Raw genomic sequence first — 19,984 nt, forward strand, 5'->3', positions numbered from 1 at the left:
TCTTGATTGTTTCAAGTTTTGGCAATTATCAGTAAGGCTGGTATAAATATCTATGTGCAAGTTTTTGTGTAGACATAGGTTTTTAAGTCCTTTGGGTAAATACTGAGGAGTGTGATTATTGGATTGTATGGAAACAGTATTTTTATTTTTTTTTTAAATAGCCACACTGCCTTCTAAATTGATTGTACCATTACCAGCAGTGATGGAGAGTTACTGTGGTTTCACATCCTCACTAGCACTTCGTGTTGTCAGTATTCCAGATTTTGACCATTCTAGTAGTGTGCAGTGGTAACTTATTTTTGTTTGTTTGGGTGGGGGTTGGCTATGCTGTGTGGCTTGGGGAATTCTGGTTCACCAATTAGGAATCAAACCCTGATTCCCACAGTGAAAGTGCCATGTCCCAACCACTGGATCACAGGGAATTCCCCTCATTTTTTGTTTTAACTTATTTTCCCATGATGACATATGATAAGGAGTATATTTTCCTATACTTACTTGCCACCTGTATGTCTTTTTTTTTAATGAGATATCTGTTAAGTTCTTTGGCCCATTTTAAAATTTGGTTGTTTGTTTTCTTATTGTTAAGGATCAAAAGATATTTGTATATTTTAGACAACAGTCCTTTTTCAATTGTATCTTTAGCAAATGTTTTCTTCCAGTGTGTGGCTTGTCTTGCTATTCTCTTGACATTTTCTTTTACAGAGCAGACATTTTTAATTTTAATGAAACCCAGATTATCAATTATTGCTTAATAGATTGTACTTTTGCTGTTGTTTCTAAAAAGTCATTGCCATACTCAAGGTCATTTAAATTTTTGCCTATATTTTCTTCTATGAGTTTTCTAGTTTTGCCTTTTACTTTTAGGTTTAAAACAAGTTTTTAGTTAATTTTCCTGAAGGATGTAAGATCTGTATCTAGATTAATTTTTTTTTTTGCACTTGGATGTCCAGTTTGTTCCAGCACCATTTGTTGAAAAGCCTATCTTTGCTTCATCTATTTTTGTTCCTTTGACAGAGATTAGCTGACTATGTTAATGTCAGTGTATTTCTGAGCTCTCTATTCTGTTCCATGCACATTATCTTGATTACTGTAGCAGTGTAGTAAGTCTTCAGGTTGAGTAGTGTCAGTGCTCCTATTTTGTTCTTTGTCTTCAATATTGTGCTGGCTTTTCTGGGTCTTTTGTCCCTTTATGTAAACTTTAGAATCAGTTCCTTTTTGTCAGTTCACTTCTTTTTTAATTGGAGGAAAACTGCTTTACAATGTGTTGGTTTCTTTCTGGAAGCATGAGGTCTTCTGCCAGCATTTAGTAGGTGTTCTGTAGGAGTTGTTCCACAGGCAGAAGTATTTTTGATGTATTTGTGGGGAGGAAGATGATCTCCACGTCTTACTCCTCCACCATCTTGAGAGTCTCCCCTAGAATCTGTTTGTTAATATACACAAAGTAACTTGCTTAGATTTGATTGAAATTGCATTGAATCTATAGATCAATTTGGGCAGGACAGGCATCATGACAATGCTGAGTTGTCATACTATCAATAAACATGGAATATCTCTCCATTTATTTCATTCTTTAATTTTGTTCATCAGAGTTTTGTAGTCTTCCTTACGTTTTGTACATATTTTGTTACATACGTTTTGTACATATTTTGTTGGACTTATTCCTACTTCGCTTTTGGGTGCTAATATAGATCATATTGTTTCAAATTTCAAATTCCTTTATTCATCATTAATATATAGCAAAGAGATTGATTTTTGTATGTACCCTGAAACTTTGCTGTAATCACTTAGTAGTTCAGTAGTTTTTTTGTTAATTCTTTCAGGTTTTCTATATAGATGATTATGTCATCTGAGTTCAAAAACAGTTTATTTATTCCTTTCCATTCTGTATTTCTTTTATTAACATTTACTTTTTCTTATCTTACTGCATTAGCTTGGACTTCCAGTATGATGTTGAAAGGAGTGGTAAGAGGAGACATCTTTGCCTTGTCCTGATCTTAGTGAAATATTTTCTAGTTTCCAGAAGAAACTCATTGGGTTTTGTAGGTGTTCTTTATCAAGTTGAGGAAGTTCTGCCTCTATTCCTAGTTTACTGCGAGTTTTTATCATCAATGAGTGTTGGATTTTGCCAAATGCCTTTTCTGAATCTGTTGATATGACCAAGTCATTTTTCTTCTTTGGCCTGATATTATGTATTACATCAATCAATTTTCCAGTGTTGAACTAGTGTTGCATATCTGGGAGAAACTCCACTTAGTTGTGGTGTGTAATTCTCTTTATATATTGTTGGATTTGATTGCTAACATTTTGTAGAGGATTCTTGCGTCTATGTTCATGAAAGTTATTGGTCTGCCATTTTCCTTTCTTATGGTCTGTTTTTGGTATTGGAGTAATGCTGGCCTCAAAGTACGAGTTAAGTATTCCCTCTATTTCTATCTTCTGAAAGATGTTACAGGGAATTGGTGCAATTTTCTCCTTAAATTATTAGTAGAATTCAATACCTGTATCTGAGCCCAGTGCTTTTAGTTTTTGAAGATTATTAATTATGGCTCCGTTTCCTTAATCGAGATAGGGCTATACAGATTGTCTATTCTTTCTTGTGTGAGTTTTGGCAGATTGTGTTTTTCAAGGAATTGGTCAGTTTCATCAAGATTGTCAAATCTATTAGGATAGTTTGTTCATAGTGTTCCTTCTTATCTTTTTAATGTTCATGGAATCTGCAGGGACATCCTCTCTTTCACATATGATATTAGTACTTTTTTCTTAGTTAGCTCAGGGAATTCTAATCAGTACTCCCTAATGGCCTATATGGGGAAGGAATATAAAAGAGAGTGGATATATGCATGTATATAACCTATTCACTTTGCTATACACCTGAAACTAACACAACCTTGTAAATCAACTATACTCCAATTGGAATTTTTAAAACCAATGCTACAGTTTATACTAAAGAATTTGACAAAAATCAAGTATATATTGAGACTATGGATCAATAGAAGAGATGGAAATTTTAAAAAGTGCCTTTACTGATGAAACATACTAATTGAAACATGTAGCCTTTCATCCACAGCTGAGTGGACTTGCTATTTCTTCCCTTCAGAATAGATCTTACCAACAATAATTGGCACAGCTAGAAAGCGCAGACCTTCTGTGCATGGGTGAGAACAGATGAGAATTCATGCTTTCTGCAAATGAGCAGACTTAATAAAAGAATCCAGAAGTGGCCAAATTGTAATTCCATCTCCTAAACTTTCCTGTAGGATTAGTCATTTCTCTTTGCCTGGTAATGTATGAATGAGGGACATAGAGAAGCCAGAAATGTCAATTTAGCTGAACTTGCCTCTGTAAAGATTCAGAAAAACTGACAATAAGTTTCCTACCTAACAGTCCACATGCAATACTTTATTATAGAAGTTGCATTTCAAATAAATGGATAATTCAATGAATGTATTAGTGTTCCTGGCTAACTTTTAAAAATACAGTTAAATTCTAAAACTTGGTACATTTCATAAAGACAGTTTGTTTTCTATGTATATTATATAGTATAGTAAAAACTCTTTTAAGAAGTATGTGTGATATGAGATCATTTTAATTAAAAAATGCATGTGTATTTGTTCATGTGTTAACACATATATATTTATGTCAATCTGGAAGGACATGCATGAAAATGTTACCAGTTGTTTCTAAGTTATGGAAATGTAAGTCTTATTTACCTTTTCTTTTACAGTAATCATGTCTTTTTACTCAGCTAAAATAAAATTATTTTTCTATTAATGTTATATGGCCAATTGTTATTATAGTCTGAATTAAACCAGTAGATAGAAACAATGTTTTAAAACTTTTAAAAACTGTTTACACAATCTTACACTCAGAAATACTCAAAACTTAAGTATAGTTAGGAATACCATTTTTCTGATAGTAGCTAAAATAAGATTTCAATCGTGTTTGATAGTATAGAATTAGGAAGTCACAATCCTGATTTATTATTCTAACTTGTACATAATTATGGCATGTACATAGTATCTATTTCCTAGGTTTTCTGTTTCTTAGGTTAATTATATTTTATCCAATGAACAAATGTAATGATTTACCAAAACTAAAATTGGGGCTTCCCTGGTGGCTCAGTACTCTTGCCTGGAAAATCCCATGGATGGAGGAGCCTGGTAGGCTGCAGTCCATGGGGTCGCTAAGAGTTGGACACGACTGAGCGAGTTCACTTTCACTTTTCACTTCCATGCATTGGAGAAGGAAATGGCAACCCACTCCAGTGTTCTTGCCTGGAGAATCTCAGGGATGGGGGAGCCTGGTGGGCTGCCGTCTATGGGGTCGCACAGAGTCGGACACGACTGAAGTGACTTAGCGTTAGCATGGTGGCTCAGATGGTACAGAATCTGCCTGCAATGCTGGAGACCTGGGCTTGATCCCAGGGTTGGGAAGATCACCTGAAGATGATGATCTTCATCATCATCATCTGGAGCTTCATCATCACTGGAGCTACCCACTCCAGTTTTCTGACCTGGAGAATGCCATGGACAGAGGAGCCTGGCAAGCTACAATCCATGGGCATTATTAACTATTTCTTGCCATTGCTATAAAACAATAGTTTTTTCCCGGAACAATAGATATTCTTACCTTAGATTTTGCTTTAGCTAGCTATATATAAGCTAAAATATTATAATTCGGTTTAAAGTAATGTTTACCTGTCTTTTCTTTATTTAGGTATAATGTCCACGGCTTGGGATTTGTATGATTCTTACAATGCTATGGAACTTTCATCTTTACCACCAAAACGATCTATGATTGACTCAAGTAGTAAAGCAAATGTACCTTCAAAAGACTGGGAACAAACGGTGGCAGGGAGTAATTTAGAAAAAAGTAAGATTTCATTTATTTCAGTTTTTTAAAAATTGGGATAATTGAATTATAACATTATATTAGTTTCAAGTGTGCAACATAATAATTTGATCTTTGTGTGCACTACAAAGTCATCACCACAATAAGTCTAGTTACTGTCACTCTATAAACTTCCCTCTCTAGCCATTTCACCTACCCCTCAACCTCCTTCCCCTCTAATAGCCATCAATTTGTTTATGAGTTTTGTTTTTATTTTTTATATTCTGCATATGAGTGAAATCATACAGTATTTGTCTTTCTCTCTCTGTTTTATTTCACTTAACATTGTTGTTCAGTTGCTCAGTTGTGTCCAACTCTTTGCAACCCCATGGACTACAGCACACCAGGCTTCCCTGTCCTTTACCAACTCCCCGGGCTTGCTCAAACTCATGTGCATTGAGTCAGTAATGCCATCCAACCATCTCATCCTCTGTCATCCCCTTCTCCTGCCTTCACACTTTCCCAGCATCAGGGTCTTATTTCTAAAGAGTCGGCTCTTCTCATCAGGTGGCCAGAGTATTGGAGCTTCAGTTCCAGCATCAGTCCTTCCAGTGACTATTCAGGGTTGATTTCTTTTAGCACGGACTGGTTTGATCTCCTTGCTGTCCAAGGGATTCTCAAGAGTCTTCTCCAACACCAAACTTCAAAAGCATCAATTCTTCACTGTGTACAGCCTTCATTATGGTTCAATTCTTTCATCTGTACATGACTACTGGAAAAACTATAGCTTTGACTAGATGGACCTTTGTTGGCAAATAATATCTCTGCTGTTTAGGTTGGTCATGGCTTTTCTTCCAAGGAGCAAGTGTCTTTTAATTTCATGGCTGCAGTCACCATCTGCAGTGATTTTGGAGCCCAAGAAAATAAAGCCTGTCACTGTTTCCATTGTTTCCCTATCTATTTGCCATGAAGTGATGGGACCGGATGCCATGATCTTAGTTTTCTGAATGTTGAAATTTTGAGCCAGCTTTTTCCCTCTCTCTTTCACCTTCATCAAGAGGCTCTTTAGTTCCTCTTCACTTTCTGCCATAAGAATGGCATCATCTGCGTATCTGAGGTTATTGCTGTTTCTCCTGACAATCTTGATTCTGCTTGTGTTTTATCCAGCCTGGCATTTTGCATGATGTAATCTGCATATAGGTTATATAAGCAGAGTGACAATATACATCCTTGACGAACTCCTTTCCCAATTTAGAGCCAGTCCATTGTTCCATGTCTGGTTCTAACTGTTGCTTCTTGACGCGCATTCAGATTTCTCAGGAGGCAGATAAAGTGGTCTTGTATTCCCATCTCTAAGAATTTTCTATATTTTATTGTGAGCCATACACTCAAAGACTTTCGTGTAGTCAGTGAAGCAGAAGGAGATGTTTTTCTGGAATTCTCTTACTTTTTCTATGACCCAATGGATGTTGGCAATTTAATCTCTGGTTTCCCCTGCATTTTCTAAATCCAGTTTGAACATCTGGGAGTTCTCGGTTCATGTCCTGTTGAAGCCTAGCTTGGAGAATTTTGAGCGTTACCTGCCAGTGTGTGACATGAGTGCAATTGTGCGGCAATTTGAACATTCTTTGGCATTGCCCTTCTTTGGAACTGGAAAGAAAACTGACCTTTTCCAGTCTGTGGCCACTGCTGAGTTTTCCTAATTTGCTGGCATATTGAGTGCAATACTTTCACAGCATCATCTTTCAGGATTTGAAATAGCTGGAATTCCGTAACTTCCACTAGCTTTGTTCGTAGTGATGCTTCCTAAGGCCCACTTGACTTCACATCCCAGGATGTCTGGCTCTAGATGAGTGATCACACCTTCGTGGGTCATTAAGATATTTTTTGTATAGTTCTGTGTATTCTTTCTACCTCTTCTTAATATCTTCTGGTTCTGTTAGGTCCATTCTGTTCTTTATTGTGCCCATCTTTGCATGAAATGTTCCCTGGTATCTAAGTTTCTTGAAGGAATTGTTTTCCTCTATTTCTTTGCATTGATCACTGAGGAACGCTTCCTTATCTCTCCTTGCTATTCTTTGGAACTCTGTATTCAGATTGGTATATCTTTCCTTTTGTCGTTTTCTTTTCACTTCTCTTCTTTTTTCAGCTCTTTGTAAGGCTTCCTCAGATAACCATTTTGCCTGTTTGCATTTCTTTTTCTTGGAGATGGTCTTGATCCCTGCCTTCTGTACAATGTCATGAACCTCTGACCATAGTTCTTTAGGTACTCTATCAGATCTAATCCCTTGAATCTATTTGTCACTTCCACTGTATGCAAGGGATTTGATTTAGGTCATACCTGAATGGCCTAGTGGTTTTCCCTACTTTATTCAATTTAAATCTGAATTTGGCAATAAGGAGTTCGTGATCTGAGCCACAATCAGCTCCCGGTCTTGTTTTTGCTGACTGTATAGATCTTCTCCATCTTCGGCTGCAAAAGTATAATCAATCTGATTTCACTATTGACCATCTGGTGATGTCCATGTGTAGAGTCTTCTTTTGTGTTGTTGGAAGAGGGTGTTTGCTATGACCAGTGCATTCTCTTGGTGAGACTCATTTAGCCTCTGCCCTGCTTCATTTTGCACTGCAAGGCCAAGCTTGCCTGAATCCAGGTATCTCTTGACTTCCTACTTTTGCATTCCAGTCCCCTATGATGAAAAGGGCCACTTAACTTAATGTCTTGCATTTCCCTGATAATTGGTGGTGTTGAACATCTCATGTGCCATTTGGGAAAAATGTCTCTTTAGCTTATCTTCTGTCTTTTTTTTTTTTTTTTTTGCTATTGTGTTCTTTGAGCTCTTTGTGTTAACCCCTTATCAGATATATGGTTTGCAAAAATTTTCTCCCATTCAGTAGGTTGTCTTTTCATTTTATTGATGGTTTCCCTTGATATACAGAAGGTTTTTAGTTTATTTCCCTCTGTATATAAGACAGTATTTTTTCCTTGGTGCTTTGTATATTTTTGTTTTGTTTTCAGTTTTCAGAAGCTTGAGTATGGTGTATCTTGGTGTGAATTTCTTTAGGTTTATCTTTTTTGGAATTCACTGTTTCTTAATTCTGTATGTTTTTCTTTGCCAAATTTTGGAAGATTTCAGCTATTATTTCTTCAAGTACTTTTTTGGTCTCATCCTTTTCTCCTCTCCCCAATGATGTGAATATTATATATCTTGTTAGAGGTCTCTGGGCCTCTATTCATATATATATATATATATATATATTTTTTTTTTTTTTTTTTTGCAGATTATTTTCTTTCTGGTTTTCAGATGTGGTAATTTCTATTTTTCTCTCTTCAAGTTCACTGATTCTCTTCTCTGTCCCTTCCATTTTGCTGTTGAGCCCATCTGTTGAATTTTTTGTCAGATATTTTTTATGTTAGATATATTTTATCTGTTGTCAGATAATTTAAGCATCTCTGTCATCTTAGTGTTGGTTTCTATTGATTTTGTTTTTTTTTTGTTTGTTTGTTTCATTTAAGTAGAGATTTTCTTGGTTCTTTGATCAGTGACGTTCAGTTGAAATTTAGAGACTTGGGGTATTATGTTTTGAGAACTGGATCTTGTTTAAACTTCATTTTTAGCAGGATTTGTTTGACACTATTTTGACAGGGAAATTGACTGCTCCATTACCGCCAGGTGAAAGTAAAAGTGGGGTTTACTGCTCCATTGTGTGTGTGTGTGTGTGTGTGTGTGTGTGTGTGTGTGTGCGCGCGCGCGCGCGCGCATGCGCACACGTTCACCCAGTCGTTTCTGACTCTTTGTAATCCCATGGACTGTAGCCCACCAGGCTCCTCTGTCCATGGAATTTCCCAGGCAAGAATATTGGGGGGAAAAAAAAGAATATTGGAGAAGGTTGCCATTTCCTACTCCAGGGGATCTTCCTGATCCAGGGATTGAACCTGGGTCTCTTACGTTTCCTACATCGGCAGGCAGATTCTTTACCACTAGCACCACCTGGGAAGCACCCATTACTAGAGTAGAAATCCATATTTTTCACTTGCCCTTCAATTACTTTGAGAGAGGGGATCATCTCATTTCTGTTCTGTAATGTTAGATGGGGAGCTCTAACCTTGTGTAAGGTAGATAGTGAGCTCTAACTTCCATTGATACCTACATGGCTGGGAGGGATAGGAACACCTCATTAACACTTCCTGACACCATGGATTGGAACTTGGCTTTTTTACTTTGGGACAGTTCTGTAAGTTCTGACTGTACCAGTCCAACTCTGACTATTGGGAAGAACCTTGTTACTGCCAAATAGCTGTGGAATTCCATGTTTCCCAAGAGATCTTAACTGACATTGCACAAAGGGCAGCACAGTCACTTTTTTCTTTTTTGGGTAGGATTGAAAGTCCTAGCTCCTTACTGAGCGTTTTCTGACACCACACCCACTGGAAGGCTGGGAGATTGGAAAGCCTTGTTAGAACTGGCAAGAATGGAAGTCTAGACTTCCCGCTTGGCTAGTGATATTTGTGGAATGGGTGGGGCTAGAATTTTTGCAGAGAAATGGTTATATCCTAAAAGTTTTCTTTCTTTCAAGGTTGTTGTTTTCCTGGGTTTTGGCTAAAGAGAGGAGGTTTGTCTGGAGTATCTGCAGTAATAAGAAGTCCAGGAAACACACCACTGTGTCATTCCCTGGGTCCTGAGCAATCTTTTTCCTCTGCCTTCTTCTGACAAAGGCTTTCAAAGGCTTCCTCTAAAAAAAAAAAAAAAAAAATGCCCCAAGATTTTTAGTTGTATTTAGCAAAGGAATAGGGAAAAGTGTGTTTACTCCATCTTCATGGATGCAGGATTCCCCTTTATTCTGTTTTAACTAAGTAATAGGTAGAATATCATTCCTTAAATATATACACATCCTGATCTCAGGAACTTATGAATAGGTTACCTTACATGAGATAAGAGACTATCCAAATGTGACTACATTAAGGATCTAAAAGAGGGAGGTTATCCTGGATTATCTGAGTGGACCCAAACCTATCAAATGGGTACTTTGGAGTATTTTTTCCATTTCTGGTCAGAGAGAGATATAATGGCAGGACCATCAGAGAGATGCAATGTTGCTGTCTTTTGAAGATGGATGGCGGGTTGGTGGTTGCTTCTAGAAACTGGCAAGGAAATTAATTCTCTAGAGCCTTCAGAAAGGAACATAACCCTAATAACCTTTTGGTTTTGGCCAAGTGAGACCTGGGTTGATTTCCAACCTAGAGAACTTTAAATTTGTATCCACTTTAAATTTAATTTTAAATTTAATCTAGAACTTTAAATTTAGTCCACTAAATTTTTGGTAATTTGTTATAGCATTAATAAACAACAGCAGTGTAGTATTCCTATAAAGCAATAAATTAAACCTTTATCTGAAGGTGTAATGAAGACTGATAATGATTTAATTTCAATTTGAATAAAAATATATGGAGATACAAATTACCTTATGAGTTATCATTGCTTATTTTCTGAAAACAGCACATTTTTTGATTCCAAAATGAGATAATATATGTATATCTTGCATGTGCTTGGTTCCTACAAGACATTCAATAAGTAACTATTAAAGTTGTTGTGAATACTGGAGGAATACAAATAGTGATGGCAAAATGTCATTGATAAATCTTTAGAATGTACAAACCAGCTAATATTATAATATTTGAATTATGTTACCATTGCATCATATTTGTATATTACAGTTAGTGAAGGTAGTTCTCTAATGGATATTGAAAATGTAATTCTGGCTAAAGTTCGTGATGAAGAAGAAGACAACTCAGATGCAGTATTTAAATCTGATAAGTTTCAGCAAGACTTATTTTTTATGGAACGAGTTATAATGGAAAATATATTTCAGCCAAAACTTGCAGCTTATCGTCAGCTTCCTATTTTAAAAGGTATTTAACACATTTTATACTAAAACATCTTTTAAAAAAATAGTGTTGTTTTGAAATAAAGATTTTATACTTTAAAAAAGATATTTAAATATAATCGCTTTTAGACAAGCTCAAGTAATTAAAAAAATAAAATGGTATTATTATTTCTAAATGCAATCTTTAAACTGAGTTATCACTTATCAAGGAGAAGAAAATGGCAGCCGACTCCGGTAATTCTTTCCTGGAGAACCCCATGGACAGAGGAGCCTGGTGGGTTGCAGTCCACGGGGTTGCAAGGCATCAGATATGACTGAAGCGACTTAGCACATACACACACATCACTTATCAGAAGACATCTTTATATAGTTTCCAGCACTAAAAGGGAATAGCAGAAGAGTCCAGACCTAGAAGCCCAAAGAAAGAGATAGTCTCGTAGATTCAAAACCTCATAAGCTCTTTCTTCTCTGTTGTTCCAATATTGAATTATTCTCGCATAGTCAAACACCCCTTTCCATTGCCATTGATACTTTCCAGGTTCTAGCTTTTATTACCTCTCCCTAATTTTATTACACAGGCATTCTTCCTGTTCTTATGGCTACAATATTTTTAAAGATTTGAGAGATTATTTAATTCAACTTTTCAATTTTTGAATGAATGAAATGAAGGTTATAGAAACTTTCTAAAGTTGCATTAGTTCACTTCAGTCACTCAGTCATGTCTGACTCTTTGCGACCCCATGAATCACAGCACACCAGGCGTCCCTGTCCATCATCAACTCCCGGAGTTTACCCAAACTCATGTCCATCTAGTTGGTGATGCCATCCAGCCATCTCATCCTCTGTCGTCCCCTTCTCCTCCTGCCCCAATCCCTCCCAGCATCAGGGTCTTTTCCAATGAGTCAAATCTTCCCATGAGGTGGCCAAAGTATTGGAGTTTCAGCTTCAGCATCGGTCCTTCCAATGAACACCCAGGACTGAACTCCTTTAGGATGAACTGGTTGGACCTCCTTGCAGTCCAAGGGACTCTCAAGAGTCTTCTCCAACACCACAGTTCAAAAGCATCAATTCTTCAGTGCTCAGCTTTCTTCACAGTCCAACTCTCACATCCATACATGACCACAGGAAAAACCATAGCCTTGACTAGACAGACATTTGTTGGCAAAGTAATGTCTCTGCTTTTGAATATGCTATCTAGGTTGGTCATAACTTTCCTTCCAAGGAGTAAGCGTCTTTTAATTTCATGGCTGCCATCACCATCTGCAGTGATTTTGGAGCCCCAAAAAATAAAGTCTGACACTGTTTCCACTGTTTCCCCATCTATTTCCCATGAAGTGATGGGACCAGATGCCATGATCTTTGTTTTCTGAATGTTGAGCTTTAAGCCAACTTTTTCATTCTCCTCTTTCACTTTCATCAAGAGGCTCCTTAGTTCCTCTTCACTTTCTGCCATAAGGGTGGTGTCATCTGCATATCTGAGGTTATTGTTATTTCTCCCGGCAATCTTGATTCCAGCTTGTGCTTCCTCCAGCCCAGGAACATATCACTGATCATTTAAAAAAGAAAAAATAGTAGTTCTGCTTTTAGTTAGGATGTAAATAATTATGAGACCATAGGAGAGGACAGGCTGATGAACTATAGTAGTGTTGCAGTTTTGCTCATATGAGGACATCCAGATAAGAGTTCAAAGAGGCTGCTGCTGCTAAGTTGCTTCAGTCATGTCCGACCCTGTGTGACCCCATAGACGGCAGCCCACCAGGCTCCTCCGTTCCTGGGTTTCTCCAGGCAAGAACACTGGAGTGGGTTGCCATTTCCTTCTCCATTGCATGAAAGTGAAAAGTGAAAGTGAAGTCACTCAGTCGTGTCCGACTCTTTGCGACCCCATGGACTGCAGCCTACCAGGCTCCTCCATCCATGGGATTTTCCAGGCAAGAGTACTGGAGTGGGGTGCCATTGCCTTCTCCATCAAAGAGGCTGAGATGACTGTAATTGGAATAATCAGATATTAGGAAATTATGTAGAGAAAAAAAAACCTCCATAAATCTATCATTTAGTCTTTGACTGAAACATAAGCTGTGTATGTTAGACTAAAACTCCAGAAGGCAAGGAAAGAACAACTACCAGGAAGCTCTAAGTGAAAAAGTCTTCAGAGTTCACATAGGGCTGCGACACATTTGATTTCTGACTGGTCAGAGGGGTAGAAATAGGGTATTCAATAAATATCCAGAATGGCCATACCTTAAGAGTAGAGCTAGAATAACCTGAGAATGAAGACTAGTCTAGACTCTCCTCCCCACCAATAAACTTTTTAGCTAATTTAAAAAATTTAATTTTTAAAAGCTAATTTTAAAAATCAACCTAATCTGAAAGTAAGTTAACTGCTCAGCAAAACAAACTTCAATACAGTATTGTATTGAAGAAAACACAATGCAGACATTCAGTGCTGTAACATTTATAACGTACAGCACCCAATAAAAATTTACTAGCTGTGTAAATAGGCAGGAAAACGTTAGCTAAAGCTAAAGACAGTCAATAGAAACATAAAAAGGTAACTGAGATGGTAAAAGACAGATAAGAACTTTTAAAAAGCTATCATACTCAGAATAGCCAAGACCATATTGAAGAAGAAAAAAGTTGGAGGACTGACATCATCCAACTTCAAAAGTTAGTTAAGTTACAGTTGTTATTGTGGTATTGGTGAAAGAACAGACACATAGATCAATGGAACAGAATAAAGAGCCCAGAAATAGATCCACATAATTATAGTCAACTGATTTTTGACCATAGCATATTGAAAAGCAGAGATATTACTTTGCCAACAAAGGTCCGTCTAGTCAAGGCTATGGTTTTTCCAGTGGTCACGTATGGATGTGAGATTTGGACTGTGAAGAAAGCTGAGCACCAAAGAATTGATGCTTTTGAACTGTGGTGTTGGAAAAGACTCTTGAGAGTCCCTTGGACTGCAAGGAGGTCCAACCAGTCCATTCTGAAGGAGATCAGCCCTGGGATTTCTTTGGAAGGAATGATGCTAAAGCTGAAACTCCAGTACTTTGGCCACCTCATGTGAAGAGTTGACTCATTGGAAAAGACTCTGATGCTGGGAGGGATTGGGGGCAGGAGGAGAAGGGGACGACAGAGGATGAGATGGCTGGATGGCATCACTGACTCGATGGACGTGAGTCTGAGTGAACTGCGGGAGTTTGTGATGGACAGGGAGGCCTGGCGTGCTGCGATTCATGGGGTCACAAAGAGTCCAACACGACTGAACAACTGAACTGAACTGAACTGATCTTTGACCAAACAGGAATGGCAATATAATGGGGAAATAAAAGATAGTCTTTCCAACAAATGATACTGGAACATCAGGATATTTATGGGCAAAATAAATAATCTAGATACAGACCTTATACCCTTCACAAAAATTAACTGAAAATGGGTCATGAACTTCAATGAAATATGCAAAATTATAAAACTTCTAGAAGACAACATAGGAAAAAATCTGGATAACCTTGGGTATGGTGATGATTTTTTAGATTTGACACCAAAGGCACAATCTATTAAAAGAAATAATTGATAAGTTGGACTTTATTAAAATTAAAAATCTGCTCTGTGAAAGACATTGTCAAGAGAATGAGAAGTCAAGTCCCTGACCAGAAAAAAAATATGCAAAGGACATACCTGATAAAGAACTCGTCCAAAATATACAAATATCTCTTAAAAGTCAACAATAAGGAAACAAATAACAATTTAAAAGCAGACAAAAGACCTAATAGACACCTCACAAAGAGATATACTGATGGCAAATAGGTTTAAGAAGATGTTCATCATTAAATGTCATTAAGGAATTTCAAAATAAAACATCAATGAAATACCACCATATGACTATTGAATAGCTAAAATCCAAACCATGATGCCACCAAATGCTGGCTAAGATGTGGAGCAACAAGAACTCTTATTCAATGTTGGTGGGAATGCACAATAGTTCAACCACTTTGGAAGATAGTTTGGCAGTTTCTTACAAAACTAAGCATATTGTAACCATATGGTCCATAATTGTACTCCTTGGTATTAACCCAAAGGAGTTGAATACTTATTTCCACACAAAAATCTGCACACAGATGTTTATTGAAGCATTATTCATAACGTCCAAAACTTAGAGGCAAACAAGATGTTCTTCAGAAGGTGAATGAATGAAAAAATTGTGGTAAATCCGGACAATGGAATATTATTCAGCACTAAAAAGAAATGAATTATCAAGCCATGAACAGACACAGACAAAATCTAAATGCATATTACTAAGTGAAGGAAGCCCATCTGAAAAGGCTACATATGCTGTCACTCCAACTATATGACATTCTTGAAAGGGCAAAAGTTTGGAGACAGTAAAAAGATGAGACGTTTCCAGGGATTAGAGGTTGGGAGAAATGAATAGGCAGAGTATGTAAGATTTTTAGAGCAATAAAACCATTCTGCATAATACTTAGTGATGGGTACTTTTCACTGTACACTCATCCAAATTCACAGAATGTACAACACCAAGAGTAAATCCTAAAGTGAACTATATAGATTTTGAGTATTAATAATTTGTCACTGGGAGTTCACTTATTGTAACACTGTACTATTGGTGCAGGATGTTGATCTGGAAAAGGCTATGGGTAAAGCTGGGTGTGAGTATATTGGAACTCTTCATTTGGGTTCAGTTTTGCTGTGAAACTAAAACTACGCTAAAAAAAGTCTTTTAGAGAATAAGTTCTAAAAATATGCTTAAAGATTTAAAGGAAAAAATAAGAATACAATGATGATAGTAATGAAAGCTACATATAGGACAAAATGGAACTTGTAGAGATGAAATACAATACATAGTACTTGAAATGAAAAAATTTACTGCTTGGGTTTGACAGAATACTAAAAGACAAGTAAGAGGAACATCCAAATTAAAGTACAGAAATAAGTCTAAAAAAATAGAACTTTGGTGACCTGTGTCCCAAGGTCATGTGGTTTAATATATATGTAATTAGAATTGTAGTAGTAGAATAAAGAGGAAGAACAGAAAGATATTTGAAGGAAGAATTGCTAGAAATTTTGTATATTTGAAAAACTTTAAATCAATAATTATAAGAAGCTCAATGAAACCCAAGCAAGATAAACACAATGAAAAGCACACTGAAGTATATTATAAGTACTATATTAAAAAAAAATTAAAAGTTGCCAGAAAAAATTCATTACATACGGGGAGAAATTAATAATGCCCTTATTTCTATATCAGAAGCCAGAAAACAATGCAATGATATTTTTACTGTGCTAAAAATTGTATATCTAGAGAAAATATCCTTCAAAAATCAAGATGAAATAAAAACATGTTCAGATAAACAAAAGCTGAGAGAATTCATTGTCAGCGGACCAGCATTGCAAAAAAAAGTTAAAGGAAGTTCTTCAGGCTGATAGAAAATAATAACAGAAATTAGAATCTACAGAAAAGAATGGAGAGTGCTAGAATTTGAAAATGTGAATAAAAGTAAGAGACATTTCCCACCATCTGAAATTTCTTTAAAGATCATTCAGTCAACAATATTATTCTAGTTTTATATGGTAAAGCAAAAGACGTGGAATAACTAAGTCAATTTTGTAGCAGAAGAATGAAGTTGAAGGACTTAACTCTACTATATTACAGGTGACTGACTACAAAGATACAGTAATCAAGGCAGCTGAGTATTTGTCTAAGGGTAGACATATAGATGATTGAAACAGACTAGTGAGTCCAGAAATAAGCACAGACATATATGGTTAACTGATTTTTAACAAACATGTCAAGGTAATTCAATAGAGAGAAGTTGATCTTTTAAAAACAGTGCTGAAAGAACTGGATATCCTTATGGAGAGAATGGACCATAGATTTAAATGTAAAAATTAAAACTATAAAGTTCTAGGAGAAGATAAAAGAAAAAAATATTTGTGATTTTAGCATAAGAAAAGATCCACTTAATACACAAAAGTCCCAAGTGCAGGTGTGTTCATTTGTGTCCAACTCTTTGTGACCCCATGGGTGGTAGCCCACCAGGCTTCTTTGTCCATGGTATTCTGCAGGCAAGAATAATGGAGTGGACTGGCATTCCCTTCTCCAGGAAATCTTTCCGACCCAGGGATCAAAGCTGCATCTCCTGCATTGGCAGGCAGATTATTTACCACTGACCATCTGGGAGGCCCCCAAATCCCAAGGCATAAAAGAAAAAAATCAATAAGAATTTTGCAAGAGTTAAAATGTCTGCTCTTTGAATAACACTGCTAACAGTAGGGAAAAAATGCAGGGAAAAATGCAAGCAACAGACTAGAAGAATATGTTTGCAATATATACATCTGACTAAAGACTCAGACAACACACATTTACTTCCTCACAATTCTAGAGACAGAAAGTCCAAGATCAGGGTGCCAGCAGGGTTGGTTTCCTCTGAGGCCTCTCTCTTTGGCTTGCAGATGTTCACCCTCTTGCTGCCTCTTCACATGGTCTTTTCTCTGTGTGTGTTCATCCCTTGTCTCTCTTGGTGTATCTAAATTTCCTCTTCTTATAGGGATATCAATCAATGGATTGGGACCCTCTCTAATGGTCTAATTTTAATGTAATCACCACTTCAAAGTCCTTTCTCAAAATATTGTTACATTCTGACATACTCCATTCTTGTATGTGCTCTGTGTGTCACACAGACTTGTGCAATTCTTTGCCACCCTATGGACTGAAGCCCTACAGATTTCTCTGTCCATGGAATTTCCCAGTCATCACCAGCTTAACCAGGTGGTGACTGGAGTGGGTAGCCACTCCCTTCTCCAGGGGATCTTCCTGACTCAGGGATCAAACCTGTGTCTCCTGCATCATAGGTGGATTTTTTACCTCTGAGTCATTATGACTTCAATATATGAATTTTGGAGAGAAACAATTCATCCCATAACAGACAGTCATCTTATAAATTCTCACTTAATCTGTATTAGCAATAAAGTTCTAGGTCAAGTGTTTCTAATTTGAAACACCAAAAAACAAAGTCACAGCCCCTTAACCTATTCTAGACTTGAGCCAATTTATAGAACCAGACTGTCTTGAATGAAGCTGATGGGACTGGGTCACTTTGAGAATGTTTCACGCTACATTGCCAAGAGTGTGTACTGTTAATACTCATCCCAGCTTTCTCCATAAAGATCTACAGCATTTTATTAGAAGGACTGTACACTGTGGATAAGGAAATCATCAGAAATTTCATGGATTACTGAACACTGGCTCTGAGTTCACACTAACTCAGGGAGACCCAAAACATCACTGGGGTCCACTAGGATTTAAAATCAGGTGATAAACAGAACTTTAGTTCAGGTTCATCTCACAGTGTGTCCACCCATCATCTTGCAGTTATTTTCCCTGTTCCAGAATGTATACTTGAAATAGAAATATTTAGAAACTGGCAGAAGCCCCCATGTGATCTTTGGCTTGTGGAATGAGAGCTAATTTAAGGAAGGCGAAGCGGAAGCCCCTAGAGCTGTCTATACCTATGAAAATAGTAAACCATAGCAATGCCACCTTTCTGGAGGGATCTCAGAGATTAATACCACCATCAAGGACTTGAAATATGCAGGAATGTTGACTCCCACCGTTCAACTCATCTATCTGGCTTACACAGAAAACACATGACTCTTGGAGAGTAGCAGTGGATTATTGTAAGCTTAACCAGGTGGTGACTCCAGCTGCAGCTGGTGTTTCAGTTAGAGTCTCATTGCCTGAGCAAACTAACACAACTTGTGGTACACAGTGTGTGGATACTGATGCTTTTTCCCTTCAGCACCTGTTGGGAAAACCAAAGCTATTTGCTCTCAGCTGGCCAGGTCAGCAATACACCTTCACTGTCCTCCTTTATGTCATAATTTAGTCTGCAGCAAGCTTTCCCTTCAGCAAGACATCACACTGGTCCATTACACTGCTGGTATCATGTTGATTGGACCTAGTGAACAAGAAGTAAACTTACTGGCAAGACATTTGCATGTTGGAAGGTGAGAAGTAAATCTGACAAAATTTCAGGGACCTTCCACCTCAGTGAAATTTCCAAGGGTCCAGTAGAATATGTCAAGATATACCTTCTAAGGTAAAAGATATGCAGTTGCATCTGAGTCCTCTGCAATGAAAAAAAAAAAAAAAAAAAGACAGACAGATGCATTCCTAGTGGATCTCTTTGCATTTTGTTGGTGGTGGTTTAGTCACTAAGTCATGTTAGACTATTTGCAACCCCACGGACTGTAGCCCACCAGGCTCCTCTGAGCATGGGATTTCCCAGGCAAGAATACTGAAGGAAATGGGTGGCCATTTCCTTCTCCAGGGCATCTTCCTGACCCAGGGATTGAACTTGGGTCTCCTGCATTGCAGGCGGATTTCTTACTGACTGAGCCACAAGGGAAGCCGTCTTTGCATTTTAGAGGCAACACATTCCTCATTTGGATGTTATTCTGGTTCATTTACTCAGTGATCTGAAAAGCCAATAGCTTTGAGTGGAGCTCAGAACAACAGAATATTCTGCAGCAGGTTCAAGCTGCTGTTTTAGGTGCCCTGTCCCCTGGGCGTTATGACCTAGCAGATCCAGTGGTGTCTGAAGTATCAATGGTAGACAGAGCTGTTCTTTGGAAACTTTAGCAGATGGGTGTAGAGCACCATGATCTTCTCTTCATTTGATTTAATTTTAGAACCAGAACCTGAAGAGCCCGGAGACTTTTTAGTAGATGGAAAACTTGAAGTGGTCGAAGAAGAGGCTAAGAAGGAAGAGGAAGAAGATTTAGAAATAAGTTCAGAACAATCAACAATACCAGCCAATTTGGAACGACTCTGGTCCTTTTCCTGTGACCTAACCAAAGGGCTTAACGTGAGCAGCCTTGCCTGGAATAAAGCAAATCCAGTAAGTTATCAAATGTTTTCATAATGTTGTCTCTAGCATTTACGGGCACTTACCAAGTATTACATTAATGATTTTCTTTTCTCATCTGTTAGGCAAGGGATTTAAATTGACATAACCTCTAGTTTTAAAATTCCTCTGAAAACAAGTTTATATTTTAAAAAAGGAGAAATGCAACAGCTAGAAAACAATGTTTTTTCTTCTTTAATATGAAAATGTTGCCATTTTTATTTTAAGAAATGTACTTGGAATATGGCTGAATCTATGTCAGATGTTGAGAAGTGAACAAGAAAATAATATATATTTATTTAAATATGTTAACCAAATTCATGCACCCAAATTTGCATTCTCTT

General features: G+C 37.2%; 1 protein-coding gene across 1 annotated transcript in view; it reads left to right on the forward strand.

Annotated features, from left to right (window-relative positions):
- DNAI4 (dynein axonemal intermediate chain 4) overlaps positions 1-19,984 on the forward strand; it is a 99,249-nt gene that overhangs the window by 49,921 nt on the left and 29,344 nt on the right. The window contains 3 exon segments of the mRNA XM_055585554.1: positions 4,717-4,872; positions 10,547-10,741; positions 19,426-19,634. Coding sequence (XP_055441529.1) covers positions 4,717-4,872; positions 10,547-10,741; positions 19,426-19,634 — 560 coding nt within the window.

The sequence above is a fragment of the Bubalus kerabau genome, chromosome 6 (assembly GCF_029407905.1).
Source record: "Bubalus kerabau isolate K-KA32 ecotype Philippines breed swamp buffalo chromosome 6, PCC_UOA_SB_1v2, whole genome shotgun sequence".
Lineage (NCBI taxonomy): Eukaryota > Metazoa > Chordata > Mammalia > Artiodactyla > Bovidae > Bubalus > Bubalus kerabau.